Here is a 14,958-nt window from a genome sequence, read left to right as displayed (position 1 = left end):
CTGCCCCCTCAGGCGCAGCTCCCTTTCGCAGCCTGATCCCAGCTCCCTCACCTCGGGTCTCCCCTCACCCCCAATGGGGCCCCTTCTTCCAACCACCGATGCCCACACTCTCACCTAGCCCTAACCCCCGCTACAAACCATTTCACCCTACCCCACACTGTACCAAACAGAACAGAACATCCCCCCCCCCCCCCCCCCCCCAAAAAAACCCCACAACAATCACATCAATCCCCTCTCGACATCCCCTCGCAACTAACCCTCAATCCGAGTCCAACTTTTCTGCCTGGATAAAGGTCCACGCCTCCTCCGGCGTCTCGAAGTAGTGGTGGCGGTCCTTGAAAGTGACCCACAGTCGCGCCGGCTGCAACATTCCAAATTACACCCCCTTCCGATGCAGAGCCGCCTTAGGCCGATTGTACCCGGCCCTCTTCTTGGCTACCTCCGCGCTCCAGTCCTGGTACATACGAACCTCTGCATTCTTCCACCTGCAGCTCCGCTCCTTCTTTGCCCACTTCGGACACACTCCCTGTCCACGAAGCGGTGGAACCGCACCAGCACTGCCCGCGGCGGTTCGTTGGGCTTGGGCCTCCTGACCAGGACTCGGTTGGCCCCCTCCAGCTCCAGGGGCCCCGGGAAGGCCCCCGCGCCCATCAACGTGTTCAGCATCGTGAACACGTCTGCTCCAACATCCGACCCCGCCACTCCCTCCGGGAGACTCAGAATCCGCAGGTTCTTCCTCCTCGACTGGTTCTCCATGTCCTTGAACTTCTCCTGCCATTTCTTATGCATCGCCTCGTGCGCCTCTAGCTTCATCGCCAGGCCTCGTTCTCGTTCTCCGAGGCCTTTTGCCGCACCTCCCTTGGGTCTTCTGGGTCTCGAGCAGCTTGTCTATCGAAGCCTTCATCGGCTCCAACAGCTCTGCCTTCAATTCCGTGAAGCAGCGCTGGCGAAACTCCTGCTGTTCCTGCGCCCACGCTGCCTGGTCTCCAACCGTCGCCATCTTGATTTTCCTCCCTTTCACTTTTCGCTGCTTCAAAACTACTTTTTTCACCGCTCCACTCCTGGTCCAATCCATACAGTGCCGGGAAAATGTTACTATCACCTTCCCACACTGGGAACCGTCGAACAAATTCCGCTGGGGGCCCTAAAAAGAGCCCAAAAGTCAGTTTCTGTTGGGAGCTGCCGAACGTACGACTTAGCTCCACATAGCCGCAACCAGAAGTCGGTTGGTAGCCTTTAAGTAAAATTTTTTACAATAGTTCCAACTGTTATCAAACCTATTTAGGTCGAGTGCGAGTGCATTTTTCAATACAAAATAATAGGAATTGAATGAAATTAATATTATTTCAAAAATAATGCTGGAGAAATTAATGGGACTGAAAGTCAATAAATCCCCAGCGCCTGATAATCTAAATCTCAGGGTACTAAAGGTGGTGGCCATAGAAGCAATGGATGCATTGGTTGGCATCTAATTTTGGAACAGTTCTGGCAGATTTGAAGGTGGCAAATGTAACTTCATTTGAAAAAGTAAGAAGTCTTACAACACCAGGTTGAAGTCCAACAGATTTGTTTCAAATCACTAGCTTTCGGAGCACTGCTCCTTCAGGAGCAGTTCAACTGTATCCACTTCCCTGTTTTCAGATAGATGGATAAAATCACTGGCCAGAATATTCTTCACCCAAAAAACTGTGTTGCTTCATCAATGTTTATGTTCTTCTTTGCTGAGGTTTCAAACCACGCTTTCAAACATCCATTTGAAATCCTGTTTGACAAGCCTTCTGCAGTTTCTTTTGAGGACATAACAGGTAGAATAGATACGGGTGAACCAGTGGATGTGGTGCATTTAGATTCTCAGAAAGCTTTTGATAAAGTCCCACACAAGAGCTGAGTGCCCAAGAATAAAACTCATGGAATTAGGTGTAATAGTGGCATGGATTGAGAATTGGTTATCTGACAGCAAAAAAAAGTAAGAATAGATAGGTCTTTTTTGAAGTGGTAGGTGATAACTAATGGATTTTGCCGGGAGCAGTACTTGATTCCCAGCTATTCACAATATACATCATTGATTTGAATTTGGGGGAGGGGGAGCCAAAAGTTATATTTCCAAATTTACTGATGATATGGTCAGAATGTGAGCGCTAAAGAGGATATTAAGAAGGTTCAAGTTAATTTCGGCAAGTTGAGTGAGTGGGCAAATACAGCAGCAGTATAACATGGATAAATGTGAAATCCCCCTCGGCAGGAAAAACAGAACGGCAGAGTATTATTTAAGTGGTGATTGATTGGGAAATGTCGATGTACAAAGGAACTTGGGTGTCCTTGTGTACCAGTCACTGAAAATAAGCATGTAGGTATAGCAAGCAATTAAGAAGGCAAATAGTATGTTGACTTTCATTGAAAGAGGATTTGAGTACATGAGCAAAGATGTCTTGCTGCAGCTGCACAGGGAGGCCACACCTGGAGTAATGTGTGCACTTTGATGATATAGAAAAAAGGATATACTTGCCATCGAGGGAGTGTAGCGAAGGTTTAGCAGACCGATTCTTGGGATGGCAGGATTGTTATATGAGGACAGATTGCGTCGAAGGGGCCTATATTCACTGGAATTTAGAAGAATGAGAGCGGATCTAATTGAAACGTATAAAATTCTGACAGTGCTGGAGAGATTGGATTCAGGAATGTTGTTTCCTCTGGCTGGGGGGATCTCGAACAATGGATCACAGTCTCAGGATACGGCATAGTCCATTTAGGACTCCGATGAGGAGAAATGTCTTCACTCAGAGTGGTGAACTGATGGAACTCTCTACCACAGAAGGCGGTGGAGGCCAAGTCACTGAATATATTTAAGACGGAAATTATATAGATTTCTAGGTGTTGAGGGGTATGGGGAGAGTGTGGGCGTATGGTGTGATAGAGGAGGATCAGCCATGATCATATTGAATGATACAACAATCTTAAAGGGCTGAATAGCCCATTCCTATTTTCAATGTTTCTTTCAAGTCTGTGTGGATTTGCAACAAGATAAGTTTCTGTTCTGCATTTAATGAGAAGTCGCTGTCTTTCATTGCTATTTCAGGCAAACAATGAAAACCTCTATGCTCAGCATCTACAGAACAAGCTTCTTCCGGACCATACCTACTCAGTAATATCTGGCGGTGACCCACTGCACATACCCAAGCTTACTTGGGAAGAATTGAAAAGCTTTCATGCAACACACTACCACCCTAGCAATGCCAGGTACAGTAATGCCATTAGATTGAGTGATGTGAATCCTTCACCTTTGGGAGTTCAAAACTTGTAAACAACAGCTTTTCCACCTTCCAGAAGGGTGATGAATGCAGCAGGGAAACTTTTAAATCATTCTAACTCCACACCTCCCTGACTTGAAGATAAAATTATTCACACACTTTTACTTTGCTGGCTGAACCTTATTTAAATTTGAACCATGTACCTTTGGAAATTTGACATTATAGATCAGTATAAAAGGATTCAGTTTACACCATCCTGTTTAAATTCACTTTTGATGCCTCTAGCCAATTAAAGGAGCATGTTAAAGCGAATACAGTCTAATTGATGGTTTTTGGTTGGAAAAAGTTTGAATTATTCAATGGTATAAATTACTAGGGGCTGGTTTAGCACACTGGGCTAAATCGCTGGCTTTTAAAGCAGACCAAGGCAGGCCAACAGCACGGTTCAATTCCCGGACCAGCCTCCCCGAACAGGCGCAGGAATGTGGCGACTAGGGGCTTTTCACAGTAACTTCATTTGAAGCCTACTTGTGACAATAACGATTTTCATTTCATTAAATTAGGCAAATCGAACTCCAATGGCTGTGCTTGATTTTATTTGCATGATTCCAGTTCAAATAAACAATACTTCACACAGCTATACTGTGATCAAACAATTGACAGCACTTTACCTGAATGAATAAAACTCCTTGGGTGAGATCTTCTGGTTGTTCACACCGATGGGATCTTTCGGTCCTGCCAAAGGCACACCCCCACTGAGGATTTCCTGGGGGCGTGGGGTGGATTTAGTGGGAAATCCCATTGACAGTGGCAGGACCAGAAGATAATGCAGCCAAAAAACAGGCTGTGGGGGAGGCCAGAGGATCCCACCCCTTATCTCTTTTATAAATCTTTTTACAAATACAGAATTTTACTTGCTGCAGATCCAGTAAAAAGAACCTATGCTGACTATAGTATGGATCAAAGTTATTGCTGGTTACAAATGCAACTGTAAAATGCCGTAAGAAAAAAGATAACAATATAAACTATTTAGGACTATATTTTAGTATCAAATTTTACTACTGAATTGCTGATTATCATTCTTGACTAATTAGATCAGTATTCTCAAGATTTGAACATGCATATTGTGAATCAGCATGCAAGGTTCTCCAAAAAATCTATTGAAGACATAGAACAGTCCACTTTTGGTTTTGGATGCATTGGTGAGGTCACTGCTCATATTCCAAAATCTAGTGCCCTATATGCAGCACGGGGCAGCATGGTAGCCTTGTGGATAGCACAATTGCTTCACAGCTCCAGGGTCCCAGGTTCGATTCCAGCTTGGGTCACTGTCTGTGCGGAGTCTGCACATCCTCCCCGTGTGTGCGTGGGTTTCCTCCGGGTGCTCCGGTTTCCTCCCACAGTCCAAAGATGTGCAGGTTAGGTGGATTGGCCATGATAAATTGCCCTTAGTGTCCAAAATTGCCCTTCGTGTTGGGGTTACTGGGTTATGGGGTTACTGGGTTATGGGGATAGGGTGGCGGTGTTGACCTTGGGTAGGGTGCTCTTTCCAAGAGCCGGTGCAGACTCGATGGGCCGAATGGCCTCCTTCTGCACTGTAAATTCTATGATCTATGATATCATCTAAAGAATTTATGATCACATGGTTTTCACTGCATTACACATGACACTTCTACAATCTTTAGATGGCTTAACCCTAATTATTTACTTTTTCCTTTCCCAAAGATATTGTCCCTTGGCTATATAAATACTGATTACAATCTTGTACCTTTTCATTAGTTTACTTTATTTCTGTCAAAGTTCAAACAAAACTATCGAGGCTGTTTGACTTGGGCATCATAGCTACGTCAAATCCTGAATCATTGGTATCCATATATACATTCAGATTTCTCCCTCGCCCCACCCCCAAAGTGAGTCAGTCACTGGTGTGCTGCTCCTACCAACTCTGTGGCTGAGATTGGCTAACATGGGCATGAATTTCACATTGTAATCTTCCTGATCTGTTTGGCTGTACTTGCTGAACCACTGTGGGCGCTAATATCAAAGTTTCATTTACTTAAAATCTAGGCTCTGCAAATGCACGGATTGTATAATAGCCTGCAAGTTTTATTTCTGCAAATCTATCCTTTCCAGGTTCTTTACATATGGTGATCTGCCATTGGAGCAACACCTTCAACAAATCCAGGAAGAGGCACTTTGCAAATTCCACAACATTGACCCTGGTACCTCTGTTCCCATACAGCCACGCTGGAGTGAACCGGTATGTAAAGACTTGGTCCTTCTCTTTCTGGATTGATGGTTACATTTGCCTATGGAGCAAAGCTGGCTTAATTTCCAAGTAATTCGTTGGTTGTGAAGTGATTTACTGTGGGTGTGATAGGTGCAATATAAATGCATATAATGTACAAGAATTGAACACCATATTTTTCAGTTTTGTGTCCAAAATATATATATATAGTATATATATATTTAAAATGCAATATTGGTCAGTCACTCTTTTTATGGTTGCTGGGTCAATAACCTGAAATTTTCTACCTAATGTCATGCTACCAGGTCCACATTTCTGTGCCTCTTAACATTGCTGGATGGGCAAGTAATAGGAAATAATTGCATATCTGGTCTGGGCAAGTGTTTTATGGAGCAAATGGCAGGCGATGGTTGTTAAATTAATGTTTAATGTTGAGTCTTCCACACATCAATCCTATCTGAGAAGATGGGTAGTCAAAGTGCTTCTAACCCTTTGGCAAAGACAGTTTATTGCTGACTCGTGTAAAAAATGAAATTGCAAATGGGATAACAAATTATTGATTCAGGTGCCTTGCCTCAGTTGAATTTGATCTAATAACTTTCAAACTGCCTTAAGCACACCAATTATTTACGCCTCATGTGGCCATTGATAACTCTAGATGAAGTCTCAAATAAGTGTTTAAGCCAGTATTTTGAGGACAGCATCACAAAGATTAAACCCAAAAGATGACAAATTAGCTATTCCTTAAAAAATTTACACAACTGTAATTTCTTTTTTAGATTTTGCTCTGTGTTTCAAAATGATAGAAAAGCTATACCTCACTGGCTCTGGGCATGTGTAATTGTTAGCTAGAAACAAAATAAACTCCGAGATTAGTACCAGCCTTGGCTCGGTAGGAGCATTCTTAACTCTGAACCAGCAGGTTGTGTGTTCAAACTCCACTCTGGAGACTGTTGCTCTTTTTAGCTTTAGTCTATTTGCTCTGTTTACGTCACCTTTGCTCATGAGTTGCCAGGTATCTTTATGATACCGCCACATGGTTCAAGTTCAGGTTATGATTAATAATACAGCACACCGCTTAGTAAGGATTAAAACAACGGTCATTTATTATATACAACAAGCAATATTAATACCCTAATACTACTATTTATATAATAAACCTATCACTACTGGCCAATACTTAGGAAGAGCCCACCAGGTCAGGGAAACGAATGGCTTGTCCAATCAAATCTGGCCCGCGGGATTCAATAGGCTGCTACAGGTCGGTGGCTAGGTGTCTCTACCGGGTAGCGATCGCTGGATTCAAACTTACTATTGCCGGTGGCTGGTCTTGCGAAGGTCTCGAGCAGGCGAAGAGGAGAGAGCGAGAGATCTAAACTTGGACCCTCACTTTTATAGGGCCCAGGGGCTTCCCGCCTCCCGGGGCGGCCCTTGACCCTGAGTCCCAAGTGATTGGATTCTGTCCCCAATCTCTGGGGTCGATGTGTCCAATGGTGAGGCGATTCCTCGATCGGGGGGCTGGTCGCTCATCTGTCTTTGTTTCGGCCACTGCAGGCGCCGACAGGTCTGGCCCGGTATTCACTTGCTAATATGTTGCAATTGTTCCCGGGGATAGCCAATTTAACTGGATGTCTGAATAGATGGACTGCAAACAGTCCTGAATGCAACTGCAAATACCTGGGTTGATGGGCTGTTGATAGCCCTGAGTATCGATCTGGGCTACCTTCCCAGAGCCGAATATGCAAAACTGTCTGCAGCTGCCTGCTTGTGTCTTCTTGGCTGCTTTTCCCTGCAGTCTTTCGGGTTAGCCGTTTTAAACTGGGTTTTGGCCAGATTAATCGGAACGCAGCCATTTTACATGGCTACAAGACTTGAGGGAGTGTAACCCCTGCTGCGACCTAACTCCATATACCTGCCTTTGGCCCATATCCCTTAATATCGTTGCTTAACAAAAATCTATCTCCGATTTAAAATTAACAGCTGATCCAGCTTCAAATGCTGTTTGTGGGAGAGAGTTGCAACCTCTATCACCCTTCGAATGAAGAAGTTCTTCCTAACATCTCTCCTGAACAGTCTGGCTCTAACTTTCACACTATGCCCCCCCCTAGTTTTGGAATCTCCAACCAGTGGAAATGGTTTTTCTTTATCTACCCTGTCTTTCCCTGTTAATATCTTGAATATTCTTCTTGAAGATTTTTCTTTTAGTGTGTGCCGTAATCACCTAGCCGGGCAATAGCTTCCGCAGTGGCTCAATGGAGCTCTCTGAGCCCTCTGCTGAATTTTGTCAGGAGGCAGTCTGCTATGATATGAGTCATTGATTGGGGTGCACTGCAGCTGGGAAATTGCACTTTAAAAATGCTTAATTGGCTGTCCAGCAATATAGGATGTCCTGTAGTCATGAAAAATGATGCTCTGACTATTTAAGAATAAAATTGGAGGCGCATACAGAAATTCTCAAGAAAAAATAATGTAAGTTGTCTTTTCTATTTAGTGGAACAACAATCCAATATTGTTTTGTATTCAAATTGAACCATAACTTTTATTGCCATTTATAGTTCTGATTTTGGTGGGGTTGCTACCCGTTTTGGTGATGAGTGTCTTCTGTCTAAAGACAGATCCTTGACTGGTTGTCACCTGATAGGCTGTATCATAAGCCATTTTCTTGGCTGATTTTATTCAGTGGTGGCTTTCCATTTCTTTCCACTCATTGCAGGGCAGAGTGAGGAACAGGCTTCAAACCTATGCTGCTGGCTTCTGAGCTGCATGCTAGTTATCTCGTGGGCTAACAGGCTCCCACCTATTTAGTAAATAAATAAAAAGTAGAGTAAATGTTATTATTACATGAGCTATGAACATCGCAAGCAGGGCTTGCATTTGTTGTCCTTCCCTAATCGCTTTTGTAAAGGTGTTGGTATGCAGCCTTAAACCGCTGCAATCCATATGACATAGGCACATCCACAACGCTCTTAGGAAGGGAATTCCACGTTTTTGTCCCAGTGATGATGAGGGAATGTCAATTTAGTTCAAAGTCAGAGAAGAAAAAAAAGCATTAAAAGGTGCAAAAGGAGGTGGCCATGGAATTAGAGAATATTTTAGTTGTCATCTTCAAGATGCTGTGGATTCTAGAATCTCGGCAGATTGGTGGCTGGTTGATGTAACTCTGCTATTTAGAAAAGGAGGGAGAAAACAGGGAATTACAGGACAGTTAGCCGAACATCAGTAGTAGGGAAAATGCTCAAGTCTATAATAGATGTTATAACTGGACACTTATAAAACATCAACCGGATTAGACAAAGCCAACATGGATTTCTGAAAGGAAAATCGTATTTGACAAACCTACTGCAGTTTTCCAGAATGTAATTGGTAGAATAGATGAGACTGAACCAGTGGATGTGGTGCATTTGGATTTTCAGAGCCTTTGATAAAATCCCACATAAGAGGTTAATGTGCAAGATTAAAGTGCATGAGATTGGGGATAATATATTGGCATGGAATGAGAATTGGTTAGCAGGAAACTACGAATTAATGGGTCTTTTTCGAAGTTGCAAGCAGTGACGAGCATGGTTTCACAGGGGTCAATGCTTGGGGCCCTAGTTATTCACAATATACATCAATAATTTTGATGAGGAAACCGAAAGTAACATTTCCAAGTTTGCTGACAACACATAACTTGGTGGGAATGTGGGTCGTCAGGAGGATGTTAAAAGGAGAAACCTCTTCACTCAGAAGGTGGTGAACCAGTGGATTTCTTTACCACAGAATGCTGTGGAGGCCAAGTCACTGAATATACTTAAGAAGGAAATAGGTAGATTTCTAGACTCTAAAGTAAAGATGTCAAGGGTTATGGGGAGATGTGGGAGTATGGCGTTGAGATAGAGGAGGCTTAGCATATTGAATGGCTAAGCAGGCTCGTGAAATGAAATGAAAATGAATGAGATGAAATGAAATGAAAATCACTTATTGTCACAAGTAGGCTTCAATGAAGTTACTGTGAAAAGCCCCTAGTCGCCACATTCCGGCACCTGTTCGGGGAGGCTGGTGCGGGATTTGAACTTGCCTTGGTCTGCTTTAAAAGCCAGTGATTTAGCCCAGTGAGCTAAATCATGTACAAGTGGGGCCAAATGGCCTACTCCTATTTTCTCTGTTTCTCTAAACAATGTTTGGGCCATTTGCTCCACCTTTCAGTGAGATCATGACTGATCTGATTGTGGCCTTAATTTCACTTCCCTACCTTGAACCCCCGGATCACCTTGGAGATCAAAAATCTGTCTATCTCAGCCTTTAACTTATCTCCACTGCTTCCTTTGGAGGAGAGTTCTGCAAACTTAACGACTCTCTTGAGAGCAGAAATTCTTCATCTCCATCTTAAATTGGAGACCCCCTTATATTTAAATTGTGACCATAGTTCTAGATTCCCTTATGAGTGGAAATATTCTCTCAGCTTCTATCCTGTCGAGCCCATTCGGAGTCTTTTTATGTTTCAGTAAGATCACTTCTCAATCTTCTGAACTCCAATGAATATAGGTCCAACTTGCTCAAATTTTTTTCATAAGACAACCCTGTCATCCAAGTGAACCATATGTGAACTTCTTCCAATCCAAGTAAGTCCTTCCTCAAGTGAGATGATTAAAATTGTACACAGTACAGTCTCAACTAATCTACAGTACAGTCTCAACCAATCTACAGTACAGTTGTAGCAAGGCATCCCTACTTTTTTGATCTGTTTTTGCAATATCAACCAACATGCTATTTGTCTTAATTACTTGCTGTACCTTACCTGCATGCTAACCTTTTGTGATTCATGTACAAGGATACGGTAATCCCTCTATTCTACAACATCTACCCAGCAATGTGGAAAATTGCCTGTACTGTAAGCAAAAAGCAGGACAAATCTAATAAAGCCAATTACCACAATATCGGTCTACTCACGATCATAGATAAAGTGATGGAAGAAGTCATTAACAGTGCTATCAGGTGTTACATGCTTAGCAGGGGTGGGGAGGTGTGGGAGGAATAAACCTCCGCTGTTTGGGAGTCATATCTAGCACAACATAAGATGTTTTTGATTGTTGAAGGTCAGCCAACTCAGTTCCAGGACATCACCTCAAGAGCTCCTCGGTCGTGACCTAGGTGGCGGCAAGCTGGCGCAGGTTAGCACTGCTGCCTCACGACGCCGATGACCCGGGTTCGATCCCGGCCCCAGGTCACTGTCCGTGTGGAGTTTGCACATTCTCCCTGTGTCTGCGTGGGTCTCACCCCACAATTCAAAGATGTGCAGGTTAGGTGGATTGACCATGCTAAATTGCCCCTTAATTGGAAAAAAAAAATTGTGTATTGTAAAATTTATTTTAAAAATATATATTTATATTTGAAGAAGCTTTTGCTGTCTGTTTTTATATTTCTCTCTCGTTTTTTCTCATTCTAATTTCTCCCTTCTCATCCCTTAATTCTGTGCTAGATTCTAAAACGTTCCCAATCTTCTGGCTGACCATTAATCTTTTTGCCCCTTTCAATTAAGGTGCAATTTGGGGTGGCCAATCCGCCTACCCTGTATAGCTTTGGGTTGTGGGGGGTGAAACCCATGCAGACACTGGGAGAATGTGCAAACTCCACATGGACGGTGACCTGGGGACGGGATCGAACCCGGGTCATAGGCGTCGTGAGGCAGCAGTGCTAATCTGCGCCAGCTTGCTGCCCAAGCTCACCATTAATCTTGACAACATTGTGCACCTTTCCTTTCAATAATAATATAATAATAATCACTTATTGTCACAAGTAGGCTTCAATGAGGTTCCTGTGAAAAGCCCCTAGTCGCCACATTCCGGCACCTGTTCGGGGAGGCAGGTACGGGAATTCAACCCCCGCTGCTGCCTTGTTCTGCATTACAAGCCAGCTATTTACCCCAGTGTGCTAAACCAGCCTCTGTCCGTGCTTCAGTGCTATCCATAACATCATTAGTTAGCAACTGATATCTCATCCTTTCTCACGAAAGTATATCTTTGTGGAGAGTTATGAAATATCTTACTAAATGTCTCCCACTGCTTTTCTACTGTCTTCCCTTTTAACCTATTTTTCCCAGTCCACTTCTGCTAACTCTTATCTTCATACCCTTGTAATTTAAATTTAAGATACTAATTTGGGATGTGCATTTCCCACCCTCAAATTCTGCCAAGTTATGATCACTCTTGCCGAGAGGACCCTTTACTATGAGGTCACTAAATAGCCCTGTCTCAGCATACATTTTTGAGTCTATATATTAGCCTGCTGTCTGGTTGGTCCGAGGATGCATTGTTCTAAGAAAGTGTTATATATTCATCATCCAGACTACCTTTGCATTTTACTTTTATTTATTCAAGGGAAGTGGGCTTCGCTGGCTAGACCAGTATTATTGCCCATCTGAGCAGCTGCTGTTTGGGGGCCTATAAACTATTGTGACCTGTGACTGATTTTCTTTACGATTTCCTACATCTAAACTGATTCTACATCGTGATCTACCGAACCTAGATAGTTTTTCACTACTATGCTGATCTGATCCCTTATTAACAGACCTGCCACACCTTATTTTTCCTTTCTTCCTGTCCATCTAAAATGTCAAATACTGTTGGAATATTCGGGTCCCAAACCGTGGTCATCTTCCAACCATCTCTCTAATGGCTTGTATTCTATTTCTTTCTTTCTCTTTATATTGTCAATTCATCCATATTATTATGAAAGCTGCATGCTTTCAAATAAAGAAGTTTTTAATTCTGTCTTTTCCCCATTTTCCCTACTCTGCCATTATTTGTTGCTGCTGCACTCATGTTTTTATGCCCTGTCTCCTCTTGTCACCCTCTGGTTATCATTATCTGTATCAATACCCTGCAGTATTGCCTTGTCCTTTCTATTTAACTTTCCAAGGATGGTGTGTTGCTTGTAAAATAATGAAGGAAGCTGGGAATTTTCATTGGGTAATACTAGTTCCTATAGATTATTAATTTCACCAAAAGTGCTACATATAAAAAAAACATGTAGTGTACTATTTTGATTTTTGTTTTTGATGTGGTATTTTTTCCAGAGGGAGTGTCATGTTACTTGTGGGCCTGATTCACTGGCTCCTGATCCTGCCAAACAAACCACATACAGTGTGAGCTTCTTATTGGGCGAGTAAGCATATTTATAATTCTGTTCCTATTTCTTGATTGATTCAAAAATATGCATTGTATTAAGGATGCTATTTATCTTAATCCAATTATGATATTAACCATATTGTAATAACCCTTTTCCCTTTGCCATATAACAAAGGGACTGAAGGTTCTCCTCTAATTACATTAAATTGTGCTGAGCATTTGGAACATTTCCATAAATACATTCTGCAATTTCAGTAACGTTATTCAAAGTATTGAAAGGAGGCTTGTATTCTGCAGCTACTTTTAGGATTAATGTACAGTTTCATTGATTTAACCAATCTCCTTTCTTCAAAGAGGTTTCACAATTCAAAGTTCAGATCCATTTAATTTTCTGCCGACTATGATCAGTGAATTTCCTGGAAATAAGTAAATTATTTGTCAAACTTCCAGGAATTCATCAAAATCTGTAACAAAGGATTGTTTACATCCTATTTTAAATTAAATAATTAGAATATGTTTGTCATGTCGCCCTTGACTCTTGTTTGATCTGGACAAATGGTTTTTGATTTTTTTTCAAATATCCTGACTAGAATCAATTTTCATCACAATTAGTTTAAGATGTTCAGAATTCCTTTTTGCTAATTTGTTATGAAGGGGTCTGCATGGCCTTCTCGCGTTCTCACATTCATATGGTGTGAGTAATGCCTGTAATTCATGTTAGTATTTTTTCCGCCAATTTAAAACCTAATCAATTTCCTCCGCTCTTTGTCATGAATTGTGGATGTATTTTTGTATTTTTCTTAAATGTAAGAGCTTCAATATATCTTCATCTTTCACACCTGTTGTTTATTTCATTACATCTAACCAACACCTTAATGTAGCCAAAAATGGTAGCCAATTTATATGCAATATAATTGAACAAACAGCAACGAGATTTGTAAACAAAATGTATTTGCGATGGGCGACGAAGAAATATTGCTAGGAGAACTCCCCTGCTCATCTTTGAAGAGTGGCATGAAATCTTTTATGTCCATCCAAGAGATTAAACTGGGCCTTGGGTGCTCCCTTTTGGACACGAGATTAAACTAGTGTGCAGTGTGCCATCAATGCTTATTACAGTGTCTGGATTATGTGCTGAAATCTCTGGAGTGGGGTTTGAATCCATGACCTGATTCAGCTGGTGGTTAACTGTCAGCGAAGGCTACTAAATGAAGTACTTCTATGGCACATCATTTCCATGTGGTTGAAGAATGTTTTGTTCCAAATGTATGTCTCACTGAAATGTCTTCCTTTAGCATCACCGATAGCTTTGAAACATTCACGCTGAGTCTTTTGTCATCTCTGCTGGTATCGGGACCCAATTCTCCCTTTTATAAAGCTTTGATTGACACCAGGATTGGCACCGACTTTTCTCCTTCTGTTGGGTAAGTGTTTAATTTTTGTGTGTTTTTTGTTGTTTCCGCCCATTGTGTCTGCGCCAACCATCAAGCACCTATCCTAATCCCATTTTTCCAGCACGTAGACCATAGCCTTGTATGCAATGGCGTTTCAAGTGCTTAACTAAATACTTCTTAAATGTTGTGAGGGTTCCTGCCTCTACCACCCTTTTCAGGCAATGAGTTCTAGATTCCCACCACCTTCAAGGGTGGGTTCGTTAACAAATCCTGGGATACTATTAGTGCACAAACTCATCAGATCATTTGAAATATACAGAACATGGGTGGAGTGGAAGATGATTTGTTGTGGATGAATGATTCTGAAACTGAAAGTGCCACATCTGGGGCGTCATTCTCCGACCCCCCGCCGGGTTGGAGAATCGCCGGGGGCTGCCGTGAATCCCGCCCCCGCCGGTTGCCGAAGTCTCCGGTACCGGATATTTGGCGGGGGCGGGAATCGTGCGGTTGGCGGGCCCCCCCGCTCGATTCTCCGGCCCGAATGGGCCGAAGTCCCGCCGATAAATTGCCTGTCCCGCTGGCGTGGATTAAACCACCTTTTGAACGGCGGGACAAGGCGGTGTGGGCGGGCTCCGGGGTCCTGGGGGGGGGGGGGGGCGCGGGGCGATCTGACCCCGGGGGGTGCCCCCACGGTGGCCTGGCCCGCGATTGGGGCCCACCGATCCGCGGGCGGGCCTGTGCCGTGGGGGCACTCTTTCCCTTCCGCCTCCGCCACGGTCTCCACCATGGCGGAGGCGGAAGAGACTCCCTCCACTGCGCATGCATGGGAAACTTTCAGCGGCCGCTGACGCTCCCGCGCATGCGCCGCCCCGACATGTCATTTCCGCGCCAGCTGGCGGGGCAACAAAGGCCGTTTCCGCCAGCTGGCGGGGCGGAAATTCCTCCGGCGTCAGCCTAGCCCC

General features: G+C 43.3%; 1 protein-coding gene across 3 annotated transcripts in view; it reads left to right on the top strand.

Annotated features, from left to right (window-relative positions):
* pitrm1 (pitrilysin metallopeptidase 1) overlaps positions 1–14,958 on the top strand; it is an 83,890-nt gene that overhangs the window by 13,968 nt on the left and 54,964 nt on the right. For all 3 annotated transcript variants that reach the window (XM_072508302.1, XM_072508300.1, XM_072508301.1), the window contains exons 7-10: positions 3,077–3,237; positions 5,382–5,508; positions 12,551–12,639; positions 13,898–14,026. In XM_072508302.1, the coding sequence (XP_072364403.1) occupies positions 3,077–3,237; positions 5,382–5,508; positions 12,551–12,639; positions 13,898–14,026 (506 nt within the window). The remainder of the gene's footprint in view (positions 1–3,076; positions 3,238–5,381; positions 5,509–12,550; positions 12,640–13,897; positions 14,027–14,958) is intronic.

The sequence above is a fragment of the Scyliorhinus torazame genome, chromosome 6, assembly GCF_047496885.1.
Source record: "Scyliorhinus torazame isolate Kashiwa2021f chromosome 6, sScyTor2.1, whole genome shotgun sequence".
Classification (NCBI taxonomy): Eukaryota; Metazoa; Chordata; class Chondrichthyes; order Carcharhiniformes; family Scyliorhinidae; genus Scyliorhinus; species Scyliorhinus torazame.
The sequence above is the reverse complement of the archived record's forward strand: the minus strand, read 5'-3'. Positions and strand labels throughout refer to the sequence as shown.